Source organism: Elephas maximus, chromosome 22, assembly GCF_024166365.1.
Source record: "Elephas maximus indicus isolate mEleMax1 chromosome 22, mEleMax1 primary haplotype, whole genome shotgun sequence".
In the NCBI taxonomy this organism is placed as follows: Eukaryota; Metazoa; Chordata; class Mammalia; order Proboscidea; family Elephantidae; genus Elephas; species Elephas maximus.
In genome coordinates this window covers 34,621,843-34,641,872 of record NC_064840.1, presented here as the reverse complement: position 1 = coordinate 34,641,872, position 20,030 = coordinate 34,621,843, and the positions used below count along the sequence as shown (strand labels likewise).

The window sequence follows — 20,030 nt, the reverse complement described above, 5'->3', positions numbered from 1 at the left end:
GGGATCCATATAGCTGAATAGCATTACCCTACAGGTGAGGTCTGGGAGGGTTCCCAGCATGGAACTTCCATGTCCCAAAGAAGGACACGTTACCCTCTCCTGTGCATGGTCACCAACAAGGAAGCTCCTATCAGCCTTAGAATTCAGGGCTCTTATTGGCCTCTCATGTGCCCATGACAGATTACATCTTGCCTTCCAAGGCTTAATTAACATCAGGCTCCCAGTTGATCCCTCTTGGTCTGGTCAGCCCTGACTTATTAGTCTCAAGTGTAGTCCAGCTCAAAAGAACTAAGAACAAAGGCCAAATTGCTTTCTGAAAGGTAATTCCACACCTTGAAGGTGCAAAGAACCACCAACTACAAGATGCCTCTGCAGCCCACTTCTACTAGAGATTCATGATTCAATCAAAACCCTATACAGAGTAGCATATTCATACCTGCTTTGCCACTGGGAAATCAATCTGTGCCTCTGGAGGGAAAAACACACTCAGCTTTCTTGACAAAGGTTGGTTTCTTACTGCAGGCTATCCCACTTCAATGATGTGCAACTGGAAAAGAGATTTTAGGTCAATCCAAAGTCGAAATATTCTTGGTGGTAGATATTGCTAACCGCACAGTCTCAAGTACAGCCTCAGAGTTCTTTATGGATAATGCTAAAATCTACAAGCTAATCATACCCAAGTGAGACAACCCCATTCTTGTGGTACTTGTGATTATTTGTTAACTTGCTTTCCACCTACAAGTACAACAGCGAGAACCAATGTCAGGAAACCTAAGGTCCAGCTCCAGGATGTTGGCCTCAATGCCAACGACTATGAAACAAAAGGCTCCAACTAGGACCTGAAGTCTCTTTCTAGCTTAGCTACTCTGATCCGCTCACAGTCCAGGCTAACAAATCAGTTTACCAGACAAGATCTCAAAACTGTATGACAAACTCACGAGATAGTCTGATTATGGCACAGGCCCGAGTTTTTCAAAGGTGGTATTGTGGGACCTAAGAATCTTTGGCGTGCTTACCATAGCCACTGTAGGAATGAGAGTGGACTAGGGGAGACCCATTCCTGCTTTTATCAGGACAGCTTCAAATTCCCATTTTACCTATGTGCCTTCCCTGTAACTTTCATCTAAAGAAAAGGAACCACAGCTAAAGCAACAAGTCTGGGAAAAAATCACTAGCAGAGGTCAACTGGAGACATGAAACACAAAGGGTTGGAGGGTAGGCTTAACAAGAGGAAATGGCCAAGTATATCCACGGGGGATAATCTGCATTTGGCTAGGCAGAGAGAAGGGGGGAAATACTAAAGAGGCCAAGAAGAGGCTTACACTGAAAGATGGACTCCATGGGGATGGCCTGATGCTGCAAGCATTCAGGAGCTCGTCCTGTCCATCCTGTTGCCATCAAGTCAATGCCGACTCATACAGGAGCTACTGTAAATTAAAATATGGGAGACTGAAAATTCTTGCACACAGGCACTTTAAGAGAATTGATAAATTAGGAACATTCTATGGCTGGGACTACTAGTAGGAAAGGGTCTGAGGATCTAATAAATGGCTATTTTCTAACACAAATATGGGATGAGGAGGGCTTCGTCTACCACAATAAGTCTTAACAGGCATGAGACTTACTAATGGCTAGACAGCAAGCACAAGCATATAATGGAGTTAGAGCCATGGTTTCTTGCTTGGAGGTTCAGGAGAATGGTGATACTATCAACAGAATGGGGTCACTGGGAAAGGAAGCCTTTTTTTTTTTTTTAATGGAGTGGGGGAATATTTTTGGACAAGTGGAACCTACCTGTAAGAAAGTTAGTAAAAAGAAACTGGTACAGAAGAATTAGATGGTGCCCGGCCACAACCGATGACCGCCCTAACAGGGAACTCAACAGAGAAACCCTGAGAGAGCATGAGAGCAGTGGGATGCAGACCCCAAATTCTCAAAAAAAGACCAGACTTGATGGTCAGACTGGGACTGGGGGACCCCGGAGGCCATGGTCCCCAGACCTTCTATTAGCCCAGGACAGGAACCATTCCCAAAGCCAACTCTTCAAACAGGGATTGGACTGGAATAAAAAAGGAATAGGGAATGGAAAATGACACTGGTGAAGAATGAGCTTCTTGGATCAAGTAGACACGAGGCTATGTTGGCAACTCCTGTGTGCAGGGGATGAGAGGGCAGAAGGGGCCAGAAGCTACCCGAATGGACATGAGGAGAGAGAGTGGAGGGAGGAACTGTGCTCTCATTGGAGGGAGAGCAATTAGGAGCATATGGCAAGGTGTATGTAAATTTTTGTATGAGAGACTGACCTGATTTGTAAACTTTCACTTAAAGCACAATAAAAATTAATTAAAAAAAAAAAAGAAAGAAAGAAACGGGTGTCCAGGCCAAACTCTCATCCATAAATAGAGGTCACAGAGCCATTCTTGGAAACCATAGTGGCGTAGTGGTTAAGGGCTACGGCTGCTAACCAAAGGGTCGGCAGTTCGAATCTACCAGTTGCTCTTTGGGAACTCTATGGGGCAGTTCTACTCTGTCCTATAGGGTCGCTATGAGTTGGAATGGACTCGATGGTACTAGGTTTGGTTTTTTTTTTTGGTTGGAGCCATTCTCACAAGTACAGCTGAACTGAACTTGGAAGGTGTGTGAACTGAACACAGGCTAAAAAAAACACTGAAGCAACTCCACACCCTTCATTTTGTAGAGGATGTGAGATCCACCCACAAATCATTATGAGGCAGCACTTGGGGAAGTTGCTGTTGGGGGAAGCCCCATTTCCCAGGCCCACAGTCTCTCGGAGTATGGAAGGACCTGCACTGGGAAGACAGCTCCTGGGAAATCTCTGCCCCCGCTTCCTTACCTCTGAGGGGCCGTGAAGAGTAACCTGAGCCTGCCCGCTCATCAGCCCCTGCTCTTTCAGGGCCTCAGGCCTGTAAGGAACTCCTTTTCGTTTGCTCTCTTCTCCACCATGAGCTCACTGGGGCAGGCTCTGCCCCTGAAATGGAAGCCCTTTGCAGCCCCACTCTGATGCTGAAGAGGTGGTAACCAATTCTGAGGGGATATGGTGGTAAACTCTTTTGCTACTTAACTAAAGTCAGTTTCTTCCATCATCTTTATTAGCAATGAAACTGATATTCCACTTGACTCCTATTTTTACCTTGATTCTCAACCAAAAAACTAAAAAAAACCAAACCTGTTGCATTGATTCTGACTTACAACAAGCCTACAGAACAGAGTAGAACTGCCCCATAGAGTTTCCAAGGAGCGCCTGACGGATTTGAACTGCCAACCTTTTGGTGAGCAGCCATAGCACTTAGCCAGTACGCCACCAGGGTTTCCATTTTCAACTGAGGAGGGCATAGTCTTACAGTATCACATACTTTACTCTCAACTGAGGAGGGCATAAAGCATGTGATACAATAAGACTGATAAGTACCCAAGAAAGCATATTTAAAATGAAGAAGTTTGGGAATCCACATATTGATTTAGAACTCCTCTTCAGGAAGTACTTCAGAGCCAATGAACAACCCAAAATAATGATTTCAGAAAATGTTTTTGACAAGACTGTCCTGGGATCAGGCCTCCTTTTTGAAGGAGTTCTCCAAGTGACTGACACATTCCTGGTAGAAGCCCAGGACTCCTTTGACATCCTGAGCTCTTCCACCTCCACACATAGCCCCGTCCACGGCAGCCCTACTGAACAAGTGCTGGCCATGCCCTCAAGCCTGACAAAACCCAACTCGCTCTCGGGCATAGCCTCTTCTCTCTGTTAGCATCCCTGGGAGCCCAGCCCCATCACCTGAGCAGAACCACTCCATCAGTGATGTACAGCCCACACCACCTTATGGTAAGAATGGCACTGCAATGGTTATTTCACAACCATCTCCCCAGTAAGGCTCATGTGCCAGGGCAGGAGCTATCCCTCACCTTTACGTCCCCAGTATGGAGCCCATGCTCAGTATAGTCTATCCAAGTGTTTTTTTAGGGGAAACCCCAAAAAACCAAACCCATTGCCATCGAATCAATTCCGACTCATAGAGACCCTATAGGACAGAACAGATCTGCCCCACATGGTTTCCAAGGAGCAGCTGGTGGATTCGAGCTTCTGACCTTTTGGTTAGCAGCTGAGCTCTTAACTACTGCACCACCATGGCTCTTTTAAGGGAAAGGGACCAACTGAAAAATAGCAGACTTCGGCTTCCTAAGTTTATGCAAAGTTTTCCTGTCAAATCACTAACATGCACATTAGGTGAACAGTTAGGAACACAGCCAAGAGCCTTCATTTACATAGTGCACCTGCAAGCTGCTCTCCATTCCCAATTATATGTTGTTGTTAGTTGCCATTGAGTCAATTCTGACTCATTGCAATCCCACGTGTGTACAGTAGAATTGCTCCATAGGGCTTTCAAGGTTGTGACCCCTCAGAAGCATATTACCAGGCTTGTCTTCCAAGGAGACTCTGGGTGGGTTCAAAATGCCAACCTTTTGGCTAGTAGTCTACTGCTTAACTGTTTGCACCACCCAGGGACTCTTCCGCTTATATGTTGTTGTTGTATGCTGTTGAGTTGATTCCGACTCATAGTGACCCTTTAGGACAGAGCAGAACTATCCCACAGGGTTTCCAAGGATATAATCTTTAAGGAAGCTGACTGCTACATCTTTCTCCCATGCAATGGCTGGTGGCTTCAAACCCATGGTTGACTTTTCAGTTAGCAGCTGAGTGCTTAACCACTGTGCTACCAGGGCTCCTCCCCCAATTATACCCCAAACCAAACCAAACCCACTGCCGTCGAGTTGATTCCGACTCATAGCGACCCTATAGGACAGAGTAGAGCTGCCCCACAGAGTTTCCAAGGAGCGCCTGGCAGATTCTAACTGCCGACCTCTTGGTTGGCAGCTGTAGTACTTAACCACTATGCCACCAGGGTTTCCTCCAATTATACAGTGGCTACTAAATGTCCGCTAAGTGACTATCAATTACACTTGTATAAACTCAGGTCACTTTTCTGAGGGAGAAACAATGGAATAGGACTTACCTTGTTCACTCTTTCTTTTGCTTTCTGTAGGATTGCATACAGCAAAGCAGAAAAGGGTGGAAGGCTTGATATTCCCCTCGGCCATAAATTCCACAAATGCTGCAGCATGGCCTTCTATTGCTGTGAAACCTTCCTATCTACTGAGTAGAGTTGTATTACCCCAACCACATGCTTTTGCTGAAAAAGATATTGTGCAATGAAAAGGAAAGACAAGATGTGAACATAAATAACAAACAATTCCTAAAACAAATGTTTCTCAAATGAAAGTCTCATACATTGATATATTCCCTCTAATAAACAGTAAGCCTGTTAGCTATTAAGAACCATGACATATCTCTGAAACTGACACGGACAGATGGCTATACACTAAGGAAACAAGTAAGACTATGAAATAATGAGAGATTTGATTTGTTAGTAATAATGTGTGCATGTGTGTATTTTCATAGAAACTCTTGGGACGAAAAACTTCAAAATGTAGTTAAACCAGGGGGATGAGATTATGGGCTAAATTTGAAAAATTTTTTGTTTTCTGAAATTTATTTATAGTACAAACTATATTTAATAAAAACCAAGAGGGCTGATATCCTTTGACAAATATAGAACTTACATTTTTTAAGCAAAGAATTTCAGTTCATTTATAACCAATGTCAAATGCTCAAAAAGCTAAGTCAATGGAACATGAAAGCATCACAGTCAAACTCCTACCATTCAAGAACCTATCATCTCTGCCTCACGTAGTCTGTGGATAAAATTACAATCCTCAGTTTGTTGCTCTCCTACCCTGAAAAGTTATCTTTTACATTCTGAAAGGGGGAAAACAAGAACTTTGACCTTTTCCTTAAAAAAAAAAATCTTTTCTACCGTACTTTTCTTTTACATGGACTTATGTAAAAGTTACTACACAAAAGAACCAATATGTGTTACAACACAGATGAACCTTGAACACATTATGTGAGTGAAAGAAGCTAGCCATAAAGGACCACATCTTGTATGACTCCACATAGGAAATACCCAGAATACACAAGTCTATAGTGAGACAGAAAGTAGATTAGTGGTTGCCAAGGGCTGCAGGTAGGGAGAAATAGGGGACTGACCAGTAAATAAATTAAGTTTACTCTATCAGAAGAATGAACATGAAAATTTAAAAATGAGAATAAAAAGGACAGTACAAAACTCGCTCTCACAGGAGACTACGAGAAGATTTTCAGCAACATGGTGACATTTCATTTGCATCCCCATGCTAGAGAAGAAAAACTGAAGCCAAGACAGAGGCAGAGCAGAGAGAACACCTGAGAGCAAGACTGGAGACCGGGGCTCTTATGCTGGCGTGTGCTCAAGGATCCAAAGGCTACCTGTGTGGCCTTGGCGCAATGACTTCTTCTTAGTCCTAGGCTCCTCCCAGGTCAAGTCCATTAATGGAGCAGCTGAGTGTTAAATGTGCTTTGGGTAAAAACATGTTGAGGACTGCAGCTGGCAAAGATTCAACATGAAAATGCCTTCTTGTGCCAGGCACTGTGCTAGAAGATAAGGATAAATAAGATGAATAAGACACAGACCCCTTCCTTAAGGAGAGATGGCAAGGGCTTCTGGCAAGTAAGCCCAAGTGCAATACAGGGTGATGACGACTATGGCACAGGGAAGAACTAGATGTCCTGTTACCTCACCAGACTGGTGCATCAGGGAAGGCTGCCCAAAATAAGTGACATTTAATCTGGAGTCAAAGCTAACCAGGGAAAGAGGAAAAGAAGTTGTCTCAAACGGGGGGTACCAAAAAAAACCTGTTGCCGTCGAGTCAATTTCGACTCATAGCGATCCTATAGGACAGAGTAGATAGAACTGCCTCATAGAGTTTCCAAAGAACGCCTGGTGGATTTGAACTGCTGACCTTTTGGTTAGCAGCCATACCTCTTAACCAAACAGGGCAGCATTTGCAAAGGGTTCAACAGGGGTTGGCAAACTATTGCTCATGGGCCAAAATCCACCCCTCCCTCATGTTTTTTTCCTCTTTCAAAACTCAGGTAAAATAAACATAACATAAAAATTTTCATTTTAAAGCATACAATTCAGTGGCATTTGGTACATTCTTAATGTTGTACAACCATCACCCCTCTTAGTTCAAAAACATTTCATCCCCACAAAAGAAAACCCCATACCCATTAAGTAGTCATCTCCATTCCACCTCCCTCCAGCAAGTGGCAATCACCAATATGCTTTCTGTTTCTATGGATTTGCTTTTTGTAGATATTTCATATACATGGAATCTCATAATATGTGATCTTTTGTGTCTGGCTTCTTTCTTTCACTTAGCATAATGTTTTTGAGGTTTATCCACATTGTAGCATGTTTCAGTACCTCATTGTCTTTTATGACTGCGTAATATTCCATTGTCTGCATATACCACAATTTGTTTACCTTTGATAAACATTTGGGTAATTTCTACCTTTTAGTTATCGGGAATAGTGTTGCTATGAAAATTGGTGTACAAGTATCTGTTTGAATCCCTGCCCTCAATTCTTTTGGGTATATACCTAGGAGTGCAGTTGCCAGGTCATATAGTAAGTCTACATTTAACTTTTTGAAAAACAGCCAAACTGTTTTCCATAGAGGCTGTACTTTTTTTTTTTTTTTTTTTAAATTTTTATTAAGCTTCAAGTGAACATTTACCATTCCAATCAGTCTGTCACATGTAGGTTTACATACATCTTACTCCCTTCTCCCACTTGCTCTCCCCCTATTGAGTCAGCCCTTACAGTCTCTCGTTTCGTGCCAATTTTACCTTCTTCCCTCTTTCTCTATCTTCCCATCCCCCCTCCAGTCAAGAGTTGCCAACACACTCTCCCGTGTCCACCTGATTTAATTAGCTCACTCTTCATCAGTATCTCTCTCCCCCCCACTGACCAGTCCTTTTCATGCCTGATGATTTGTCTTCGGGGATGGTTCCTGTCCTGTGCCATCAGAAGTTCTGGGGAGCATTGTCTCTGGGATTCCTCTCGTCGCAATCATACCATTAGGTGTGGTCTTTTAATGAGAATTTGGGGTCTGCATCCCATTGGTCTTCCGCTCCCTCAGGAGTTGTCTGTTGTGTTCCCTGACAGGGCAGACATCGATTGTGGCCGGGCACCAACTTGTTCTTCTGGTCTCAGGATATTGTAGGTCTCTGGTTCAAGTGGCCCTTTCTGTCTCTTGGGTTCTTAGTTGTCGTGTGACCTTGGTGTTCTTCCTTTGTCTTTGCTCCCGGTGGGTTGAGACCAATTAATGTATTTTAGATGGCTGCTTGTTGGCATTTAGGACCCCAGGTGCCACAGTTCAAAGAGGGATGCAGAGTGTTTTCATAATAGAATTGTTTTGCCCATTGATTTAGAAGTCCTCTCAAACCAAGTTCCCCAGACCCCAGCCCCTGCTTCGCTATCCTTTGAAGCTTTCATTTTATCTCGGAAACCTCTTTACTTTTAATCCTGTCCAATTAGGCTGACCTTCCTTGTTTTGAGTGTTGTCTTTCCCTTCACCCAAAGCAGTTCCCATCTACAGCTTGATCAATAAAAAGCCCTCTCCCTCCCTCCCTCCCTCCCTCCCTCCCTCCCTCCCTCCCTCCCTCCCCCCTTTGTAACCACAAATGTATGTGTTCTTTTCCGTTTTTTCTATTTCTCAAGATCTTATAATAGTGGTCTTATACAATATTTGTCCTTTTGCAACTGACTCATTTCGCTCAGCATAATGCCTTCCAGATTCCTCCATGTTATGAAATGTTTCAGAGATTCGTCACTGTTCTTTATCGATGCGTAGTATTCCATTGTGTGAATATACCACAATTTATTTACCCATTCGTCCGTTGATGGACATCTTGGTTGCTTCCAGCTTTTTGCTATTGTAAACAGAGCTGCAATAAACATGGGTGTGCATATATCTGTTTGTGTGAAGGGTCTTGTATTTTTAGGGTATATTCCGAGGAGTGGGATTTCTGGGTTGTATGGTAGTTCTATTTCTAACTGTTTAAGATAATGCCAGATGGATTTCCAAAGTGGTTGTACCATTTTACAATCCCACCAGCAGTGTATGAGAGTTCCAGTCTCTCCGCAGCCTCTCCAACATTTATTATTTTGTGATTTTTGAATTAATGCCAGTCTAGTTGGTGTCAGATGGAATCTCATCGTAGTTTTAATTTGCATTTCTCTAATGACTAATGATCGAGAGCATTTTCTCATGTATCTGTTGGCTGCCTGAATATCTTCCTTAGTGAAATGTGTGTTCATATCCTTTGCCCACTTCTTGATTGGGTTGTTTGTCTTTTTGTGGGTGAGTTTTGACAGAATCATGTAGATTTTAGAGATCAGGCGCTGGTCTGAGATGTCATAGCTGAATATTCTTTCCCAGTCTGTAGGTGGTCTTTTTACTCTTTTGGTGAAGTCTTTAGATGAGCATAGGTGTTTGATTTTTAGGAGCTCCCAGTTATCGGGTTTCTCTTCATCATTTTTGGTAATGTTTTGTATTCTGTTTATGCCCTGTATTAGGGCTCCTAGGGTAGATCCTATTTTTTCTTCCAAGATTTTTATCGTTTTAGTCTTTATGTTTAGGTCTTTGATCCACTTGGAGTTAGTTTTTGTGCATGGTGTGAGGTATGGGTCCTGTTTCATTCTTTTGCAAATGGATATCCAGGTATGCCAGCACCATTTGTTAAAAAGACTATTATTTCCCCAATTGACTGACACTGGTCCTTTGTCAAATATCAGCTGCTCATACGTGGATGGATTTATATCTGGATTCTCAATTCTGTTCCATTGGTCTATGTGCCTGTTGTTGTACCAGTACCAGGCTGTTTTGACTACTGTAGCTATATAATAGGTTCTGAAATCAGGTAGGGTAAGGCCTCCCACTTTCTTCTTCTTTTTCAGTAATGTTTTGCTTATCCGGGGGTTCTTTCCTTTCCATATGAAATTAGTGATTTGTTTCTCTATTCCCTTAAAGTATGACATTGGTATTTGGATTGGAAGTGCGTTGTATGTATAAATGGCTTTTGGTAGAATAGACATTTTTACTATGTTGAGTCTTCCTATCCATGAGCAGGGTATGTTTTTCCATTTAAGTGTGTCCTTTTGAATTTCTTGTAGCAGAGTTTTATAGTTTTCTTTGTATAGGTCTTTTACATCCTTGGTAAGATTTATTCCTAAGTATTTTATCTTCTTGGGGGCTACTGTGAATGGTATTGATTTGGTTATTTCCTCTTCGGTGTTCTTTTTGTTGATGTAGAGGAATCCAAGTGATTTTTGTATGTTTATTTTATATCCTGAGACTCTTCCAAACTCTTCTATTAGTTTCAGTAGTTTTCTGGAGGATTTCTTCGGGTTTTCCATGTATACGATCATGTCATCTGCAAATAGTGATAGCTTTACTTCCTCCTTACCAATCTGGATACCCTTTATTTCTTTGTCTAGCCTAATTGCCCTGGCTAGGACTTCAAGTACGATGTTGAATAAGAGCGGTGATAAAGGGCATCCTTGTCTGGTTCCCGTTCTCAAGGGAAATGCTTTCAGGTTCTCTCCATTTAGAGTGATATTGGCCGTTGGCTTTGCATATATGCCCTTTATTATGTTGAGGAATTTTCCTTCAATTCCTATTTTGGTGAGAGTTTTTATCATAAATGGGTGTTGGACTTTGTCAAATGCCTTTTCTGCATCAATTGATAAGATCATGTGGTTTTTGTCTTTTGTTTTATTTATGTGATGGATTACATTAATGGTTTTTCTGATATTAAACCAGCCTTGCATACCTGGTATAAATCCCACTTGATCAGGGTGAATTATTTTTTTGATGTGTTGTTGGATTCTATTGGCTAGAATTTTATTAAGGATTTTTGCATCTATGTTCATGAGGGATATAGGTCTAAAATTTTCTTTTTTTGTAATGTCTTTACCTGGTTTTGGTATCAGGGAGATGGTAGCTTCATAGAATGAGTTGGGTAGTATTCCGTCTTTTTCTATACTTTGAAATACCTTCAATAGTAATGGTGTTAAGTCTTCTCTGAAGGTTTGGTAGAACTCTGCAGTGAAGCCATCTGGGCCAGGACTTTTTTTTGTTGGAAGTTTTTTGATTACCGTTTCAATCTCTTTTTTTGTTATGGGTCTATTTAGTTGTTCTACTTCTGAATGTGTTAGTTTAGGTAAGTAGTGTTGTTCCAAGAATTTATCCATTTCTTCTAGGTTTTCAAATTTGTTAGAGTACAATTTTATGTAGTAATCTGATATGATTCTTTTGATTTCATTTGGTTCTGTTGTGATGTGGTCCTTCTCGTTTCTTATTCGGGTTATTTGTTTCCTTTCCTGTTTTTCTTTAGTCAGTCTAGCCAATGGTTTATCAATTTTGTTAATTTTTTCAAAGAACCAGCTTTTGGCTTTGTTAATTCTTTCAATTGTTTTTCTGTTCTCTAATTCATTTAGTTCAGCTCTAATTTTTATTATTTGTTTTCTTCGGGTGCCTGATGGATTCTTTTGTTGCTCACTTTCTATTTGCTCAAGTTGTCGGGACAGTTCTCTGATTTTGGCTCTTTCTTCTTTTTGTATGTGTGCATTTATCGATATAAATTGGCCTCTGAGCACTGCTTTTGCTGTGTCCCAGAGGTTTTGATAGGAAGTATTTTCATTCTCGTTGCTTTCTAAGAATTTCCTTATTCCCTCCTTGATGTCTTCTATAACCCAGTCTTTTTTCAGGAGGGTATTGTTCATTTTCCAAGTATTTGATTTCTTTTCCCTAGTTTTTCTGTTATTGATTTCTAGCTTCATTGCCTTGTGGTCTGAGAAGATGCTTTGTAATATTTCGATGTTTTGGATTCTGCAAAGATTTGTTTTATGCCCTAATATGTGGTCTATTCTAGAGAATGTTCCATGTGCGCTAGAAAAAAAAGTATATTTTGCAGCAGTTGGGTGGAGAGTTCTGTATAAGTCAATGAGGTCAAGTTGGTTGATTGTTGTAAGTAGGTCTTCCGTGTCTCTATTGAGCTTCTTACTGGATGTCCTGTCCTTCTCCGAAAGTGGTGTGTTGAAGTCTCCTACTATATATGTGGAGGTGTCTATCTCACTTTTCAATTCTGTTAAAATTTGATTTATGTATCTTGCAGCCCTGTCATTAGGTGCGTAAATATTTAATATGGTTATGTCTTCCTGATCAATTGTCCCTTTTATCATTATATAGTGTCCTTCTTTATCCTTTGTGGCGGATTTAAGTCTAAAGTCTATTTTGTCAGAAATTAATATTGCTACTCCTCTTCTTTTTTGCTTATTGTTTGCTTGATATATTTTTTTCCATCCTTTGAGTTTTAGTTTGTTTGTGTCTCTAAGTCTAAGGTGTGTCTCTTGTAGGCAGCATATAGATGGATCGTGTTTTTTTATCCAGTCCGTGACTCTCTGTCTCTTTATTGGTGCATTTAGTCCATTTACATTCAGCGTAATTATAGATAAGTAAGTTTTTAGTGCTGTCATTTTGATGCCTTTTCATGTGTGTTGTTGGCCATTTCATTTTTCCACATGCTTTTTTGTGCTGAGACGTTTTTCTTAGTAGCTTGTGAGATCCTCATTTTCATAATGTTTAACTTTGTGTTTATTGAGTCGTTACGTTTTTCTTGGCTTTTTTCTTGAGTTATGGAATTGATATTCCTTTTTGTGGTTACCTTTTTATTTACCCCTATTTTTCTAAGTAAAAACCTAACTTGTATCCTTCTATTTCGCCTTGTATCACTCTCCATCTGGCAGTTCAATGCCTCCTACATTTAGTCCCTCTTTTTGATTATTTTGATCGTTTATCTATTGATTTCCATGATTTCCTGTTGTGTGTATTATTTTGTTTATTTATTTATTTTTTAGAATTAGTCTTAATTTGTTTGTTTTTGTGCTTTCCCTGTTTGAGTTGCGTTGATATCAGGACGTTCTGTTTTGTGACCTTGTATTGTGCTGGAACCTGATATTAATGGTCATCAGGCCAAACAATCTCCTTTAGCATTTCTTGCAGTCTTGGTTTAGTTTTTGCAAATTCTCTAAACTTGTGTTTATCTGTAAATATCTTAATTTCTCCTTCATATTTCAGAGAGAGTTTTGCTGGATATATGATCCTTGGTTGGCAGTTTTTCTCGTTCAGTGCTCTGTATACGTCGTCCCATTCCCTTCTTGCCTGCATGGTTTCTGCTGAGTAGTCTGAACTTATTCTTATTGATTCTCCCTTGAAGGAAACCTTTCTTTTCTCCCTGGCTGCTTTTAAAATTTTCTGTTTGTCTTTGGTTTTGGCAAGTTTGATGATGATATGTCTTGGTGTTTTTCTTTTTGGATCAATCTTAAATGGGGTTCGATGAGCATCTTGGATAGATATCCTTTCTTCTTTCATGATGTCAGGGAAGTTTTGTGTCAGGAGTTCTTCAACTATTTTCTCTGTGTTTTCTGTCCCCCCTCCCTGTTCTGGGACTCCAATTACTCGTAAGTTGTCCTTCTTGATAGAGTCCCACATGATTCTTAGGGTTTCTTCATTTTTTTAAATTCTTTTATCTGATTTTTTTCCAGCTATGTTGGTGTTGTTTCCCTGGTCCTCCAGAAGTCCCAGTCTACATTCTAGTTGCTCGAGTCTGCTCCTCTGACTTTCTATTGCGTTGTCAAATTCTGTAATTTTATTGTTAATCTTTTGGATTTCTACATGCTGTCTCTCTATGGATTCTTGCAACTTGTTAATTTTTCCACTATGTTCTTGAATAATCTTTTTGAGTTCTTCAACAGTTTTATCAGTGTGTTCCTTGGCTTTTCTGCATTTATCCTAATTTCATTTGTGATATCTTTAAGCATTCTGTAAATTAGTTTTTTATATTCTGTATCTGATAATTCCAGAATTGTATCTTCATTTGGGAAAGATTTTGATTCTTTTGTTTGGGGGGTTGGAGAAGCTGTCATGGTCTGTTTCTTTATGTGGTTTGATATGGACTGCTGTCTCCGAGCCATCACTGGGAAACTAGATTTTCCAAGTAGTCAGCTAAAAAAAAATGCAGTCAGATCCCTATCTGAATTCTGTCTCTGGCTCCGGGTATTCGGATGTTAATGGGGTCACCTGGGGAGGGTGGGGGAGGGATCTGAGAGCTAGGAGTGTAGCACCACAGAATATAGAGCTGAACACCACGTTCACGCTCCGCCCCCGTTCGCCAAAATCCGGGCTGGAGGGGTCCCTGGCTAGGACACTGCTTTCCTTGCTCGGAAACCAGTCCCTTCCTCCTGGGGACTTCCTCCGGTGCGCGGCACCGCTCGTGGGCACTGGGTGGGCGTTTCCCGCACGAACGGGTGGGCTCGCCCCCAGGGTCTATTCAGGCGATTATAATTAGATCCCGCAGTCACGCCCCGCTTGTGCGCGTGCCCAAATCCCAGCGGGATGACTTCCGGGTTGAGACGCTGCTTTCCCTGTTCGGGAACCAGTCACTTCCTCCCCGGGACTTCTCCTTCCGGAGCGCCACACCTCTCGCGCGAACTGGGTTGGCGTCACCTGCACGGCCAGGTGGGCCCGCCCCCTGGGTCAATTCAGGGCAATAAAAATGGACTCCGCGCTCACGCCCCGCTCGTGCGCACGCCCAAGCCCCAGCAGGGCGGCACCCCGTCTGAAACGCTACTTTCTGCGCTTCGGGACCAATCAGTTCCTCCGCACGGCCAGGTGGGCCTGCCCCCTGGGTCAATTCAGGGCAATAAAAATGGACTCCGCGCTCACGCCCCGCTCGTGCGCGCGCCCAAGCCCCGGCAAGACGGCACCCTGTCTGGGATGCTACTTTCTGCGCTTTGGGACCAATTAGTTCCTCCCGGGGACTTCTCCTTCCGGTGTGCCACACCTCTCGCGCAAACTGGGAGGGCGTCACTCGCACGACCAGGTGGTCCCGCCCCCTGGGTCAATTCAGGGTAATAAAAATGGACCCCGCGCTCATGCCCCGCCCGCGCGCGCGTGCGCGCGCGTGCCCAGATCGTAGCGGAATGGCTCCCCGTCTGGGATGCTGCTTTCCCTGTTTTGAGACCAGACACCTCCGGGGATTTCTGCCTCTGGTGTGCCGTGCCACACGCGCGGACTGGGTGCGCGTCCTCCCGCACGAACGCGTGGGCCCCGCCCTGGGGTCACTCCAGGGAAACACAGCTGACCCCCCGCGCGCGCGCCCCGTCGGCTTCTCGCCTAACTCCCGGCGGGACAGCACCCCAGCTGGGAGGCTGTTCTCCCCCCTCTCAGATCAGTCACTGCCTCCCGGGTGTTTCTCCCTCCGGCTGCGCCCCTACGCCGCCTGCGCTAACCTACTAGGCTTCCTCCCGGGATGGGTTCGGGGGGGAAGGGGTGGGCCCCCTTTCTGTGCCGTCTGCCCCCCTGGGCTCTGCCCCCGATCGAGCTCCGAAGGTCACCTGCCCGGTGCGCTGGCTCCTAGTTCTGAAAACAGTCGCTGTCTGCCCGTATTTGTTCGTCCTCCGTCTCTAAGTCTGTGCTTGTTCAGAGTTCATAGATTGTTATGTATGTGATCGATTCCCTTGTTTTTCCGAGTCTTTGTTGCAAGAGGGATCCGCGGGAGCGTCCACCTAGTCCGCCATCTTGGCCCCCCTCTCCAGAGGCTGTACTTTTAAAAAAAAATTTTTTATTGTGCTTTAAGTGAAAGTTTACAAATCAAGAAGTCTCTCCTACAAAAATTTATATATACACCTTGTTCTATACTCCTAGTTGCTCTCTCCCTAATGAGACAGCACATTCTTTCTCTCCACTCTGTTTTCGTGTCCATCCAGCCAGCTTCTGACCCCCTCTGCCCTCTCATCTCCCCTCCAGACAGGAGCTGCCACATAGTCTCATGTGTCTACTTGATCCAAGAAGCTCACTCCTCACCAGTATCATTTTCTATCCCATAGTCCAGTTCAATCCTTGTCTGAAAAGTTGGCTTCGGGAATGGTTCCTGTCTTGGGCTAACAGAAGGTCTGGGGGCCATGACCTCCAGGGTCCTTCTAGTCTCAGTCAGACCATTAAGTCTGGTCTTTTTATGAGAATTTGAGGTCTGCATCCCACTGCTCTCCTGCTGCCTCAGGGGTTGTCTGTTGTGTTCCCTGTCAGGGCAGTCATCGGCTGTAGCCAGGCACCATCTAGCTTTTCTGGTCTCAGACTGATGTAGTCTCTGGTTTATGTGGCCCTATCTGTCTCTTGGACTCACAATTACCTTGTGTCTTTGGTGTTCTTCATTCTCCTTTGCTCCAGGTGGACAGAAACAAATCAATGCATCTTAGATAGCCACTTGCTGGCATTTAAGACCCCAGACGCCACTCTCCAAAGTGGGATGCAGAATGTTTTCTTAATAGATTTTAGCACCATTTTACATCCCCACCAGCAAGCAATGGACGAGGGTTCCAGTTTCTCCACACCCATGGCAATACTTATTTTCCATTCTTCTCTATTATAGTTATCCTAGTGGGTATGAAGTGTTATCTCACTGTGGTTTTTCTTTGCATTCCCTAATGAATACTGATGTAACGCTTTACATAGTTGTCTTTTAAATCAGGAGAAAAAGAAGTTATAATAAAAAAACGTATTTGTACTCTTATATTTACCTATGTAGTTACCTATACCAGTGTTCTTTCTTTTTTCTTAATTGTGTTTTAGGTGCAAATTTACAGCACTAATTAGATTCTCATTCAAATATTTTACAAAAATTGTTTTTGCGATATTGGTTGCAATCCCTGCAATGTGTCAGCACTCTCCCCCTTTCCCTTTACGCATCGGGTTCCTGGTTCCATTCACCCAGGTTTCCTGTCCCTTCCTGCCTTCTCATCTTTGCATTTGGCCAGGTGTTGCCCATTTGGTCCTATATACTTGACTGAACTAAGAAGCATGTTCCTCACGTCTTTTATAGGTCTGTCTAATCTTTGGCTGAAAGGTGGACTTTGGGAGTGGCTTTAGTTCTGAGTTAGCAGGGTATCCAGGAGCCATAGTCTTGGTGGTTCCTCCAGTTTCCGTCAGACCAGTTAAGTCTGGTCTTTGTTTGTGAACTTGAATTTTGTTCTACATTTTTCTCCAGCTCTGTCTGGAAGCCTCTATTGTGATCCCTGTCAGAGTAGTTGGTGGTTAGTACCTGGGCACCGTATAGTTTTTCTGGGCTCAGGCTGGTGGAGGCAGTGGTTTATGTGGTCCATTAGTCCTTTGGACTGGTATTTTCCTTGTGTTTTTGGTTTTCTTCATTCTCCTTTAATCCAGACACGATGAGACCAATAGATGTACCTTAGATGGCTGCTCACAAGCTTTTCAGACCCGAGATGCTACTCAATGTAGCAGAATGTAGAATATTTTCTTTATGAACTGTTACACTAATTGACCTAAATGTCCCCCAAGACCATGGTTCCCGGCCCTCGGCCCCAGTAACTTGGTCCCTCAAGGTGTTTGGATATGTCTAGGAAGCTTCTGTGGCTTTGCCTTAGTCAAGATGTGCTGACTTCCCCAGTATTGTGTATTGTCTTACTCTTTACCAAAGTTACCACTTACCTACTGTCTAGTTAGTGTTTTTTTTCTCCCTATCCCTCTCCTCCTAGTCACTGTCAAAGATTGTTTCTTTCTGTGTGGAAACATTCTCATGTGTTTTTATAATGATCTCATACAGTATTTGTCCTTTTGTGATTTACTTATTTCACTCAGCATAATGCCCTCCAGATTCATCCATGCTGTAAGATGTTTTGCAGATTCATCATTGTTTTTTAACACTGCATAGTATTCTATTGTGTGCATTTGCCATAATTTGTTTATCCATTTATCTGCTGATGGGCACTTAGGTTGTTTCTATCTTGTTGCTATCATAAATAATGCTGCAATGAACATCGGTGTGTATATGCCTATTCATGTTGGCTCTTATTTCTCTAGGACATATTCCTAGGAGAGGGATTGCTGAATTGTACATTTCTATTTATAGCTTTTTAAGGTGGTGCCATACCATTTTCCATAGTGACTGTAGCATTTTACACTCCCACCAACAGTACGTAAAAGTTCCAATCTCCCTGCAACCTCTCCAACATTTGCTATTTTCTGTTTTAAATTAGTACCAGTAATGTCGGGGTGAGATGGTATCTCATTGCAGTTTGGGTTTGCATTTTTCTAATGGCTAATGATCGTGAGCATTTGCTCATGTGTCTATTAGCTGTCTGAATGATTTCTCTGTTCATACCCTTTGCCCATTTTTCTTTATTTCTTCATGTAGATTCCAGCTTCTTATATATACAGATTCATGTCTTTCATCAAACTTGGCAAGTTTTCCCCTATTATTTCTTTAAATAGTCTTGCTGTTCCTTACTCTCTCCTTTCCTGGGACACCCATTATGCATATGCTGAGACTCCTGATAGTGTCCTACAGGTCAGCCTCTGTTCATTTTTCTTCATTCTTTGTTGTATCTGTTCCTCAGACTGAATAATCTCATTTGACCTATCTTGAACCTTGCAGATTCTTTTTTCTATCAGCTGCAATCTGCTCTGGAGCCACTCTAGTAAGCTTTTCATTTTGGCTATTGTTAATTTCAACTCCAGGATTTCTATTTGGTTCTTTTCAAAATGATTTTGATCTCTTTATTGGTATTATTTATTTGGTGAGACACTTTTCTCCTATTCTCCTTTAGTTCTTAAGACATGGTTTCCTTTAGTTCTTCAAACATATATAAGATAGCTGATTTAAAGTTTATTTAATTTTGTTAGTCTGGGCTTCCTCAGAATAGTTTCTATTGACTACTTTTTTTCCTGTGTATGGGCCATAATTTCTTGTTTCTTTGCGTATCTTGTAACTGTTGTTGAAAACTGGACATTTAAAATAATATGATGACTCTGGAAATCAGATGCCCTCCCCCACACCCCCAGAGGCTGTTGTTTCTGTGTAATGAAATGAGTTCCTTTATATGGTCTTTTGCCTTGGTTTCTGGGAAAAACACTTTGGGAGACTGTTACCCCTATGCCCTGAGGAGTTGTTACCTTTTCCCTAGTTCTTTGGAGAAACTACTTAGGGGATCTCCCAGGTTGCATTCTACCCCAGAGGGTTGTTACTTTTGCCCAGGGAAGAAGCCAGTCTCTGCCAGAAGAAGATGCTATTTTTGTGTAAGGCCTGAGTTGACTGACATCTCATGGGCTTGTGACTCTCCCAAGATGATCAGCTGGTCACAGTCTTGCAAGGAATTGATCAATTTACGATTCATATAGTGGCTTGAAAATCCACCCAATAGGACTGAGTAACTTGAGGTCCACAGAGGGGATTGGTCAGTTTGTGGTCCTGCTGGGAGTACCGTGGTTTGAAACTGACAAGGAGTTTGCTCATATAAACCACAGAAGTTTTTAGAGGCAAGGAGGGAAGCTTAAGAAACTTAAGACCAATAAGAGTCTGGAGCAGAACAGTCTAGACCTGTGGTTCTTGTGAGGGGAACCTCTTAAAAAGAGCTATAATACAGTTCAAGGACTGTAATACTGAAGATGGCGAGGAGTCTGGAAAGGGCCCAGCAGCAGAGAGCTGGCAGCAAGAAACCAAGAAAGGGGTCAAGTGGAAGAGAGTCAGCAGTGAGAGGTCTGGAAGTGGGCCTGGAGACAGCTGGTGATTTCAACAGAAAGATGTTGCTAGGAAAGCAATAAGAGAGCTGAGAAGCTGCTATACTGGCTACGAGCTGGGTCAGCTAGCAGCAGAGAGGCTGACAGTGGGGAGGCCTGATGGCAGAGAGGGGAGTGGGTATGCATGGCTGAGAGGAACCTGCTTGCAGGTTGAAGCCTGCTAGCAGCAAAGAGCACCTAAGAACTGTCCTGGTTGAAAGCTGTCCTGCACTGAAGAAGGGAGGAATGTGTTCTCCACCTTGGGGGAGCTTTCAAACCTAGCCTGTATGCGTACTGATCCTGTTACTTCCAGGTTGATCCTGGTTTCCAAGTTGTAGCCTGTTATTTCCCTAATAAACACATAACTGTGAGTTTGGTCTATGAATTCTGTGTGGCCACTGCAATGAATCATCAAATTCAGCAGAGAAGTAGAAA

The 20,030-nt window shown here is 42.8% G+C and overlaps 1 protein-coding gene across 1 annotated transcript in view; it reads right to left on the bottom strand.

Annotated features, from left to right (window-relative positions):
- The window catches only part of CLTCL1 (clathrin heavy chain like 1), a gene marked incomplete at its 5' end in the record, with an annotated part of 165,335 nt that overhangs the window by 105,464 nt on the left and 39,841 nt on the right, over nt 1-20,030 (bottom strand). Inside the window, 2 exon segments of the mRNA XM_049865479.1 lie at nt 5,031-5,150; nt 5,153-5,207. Of these exon segments, the coding sequence (XP_049721436.1) occupies nt 5,031-5,150; nt 5,153-5,207 (175 nt within the window).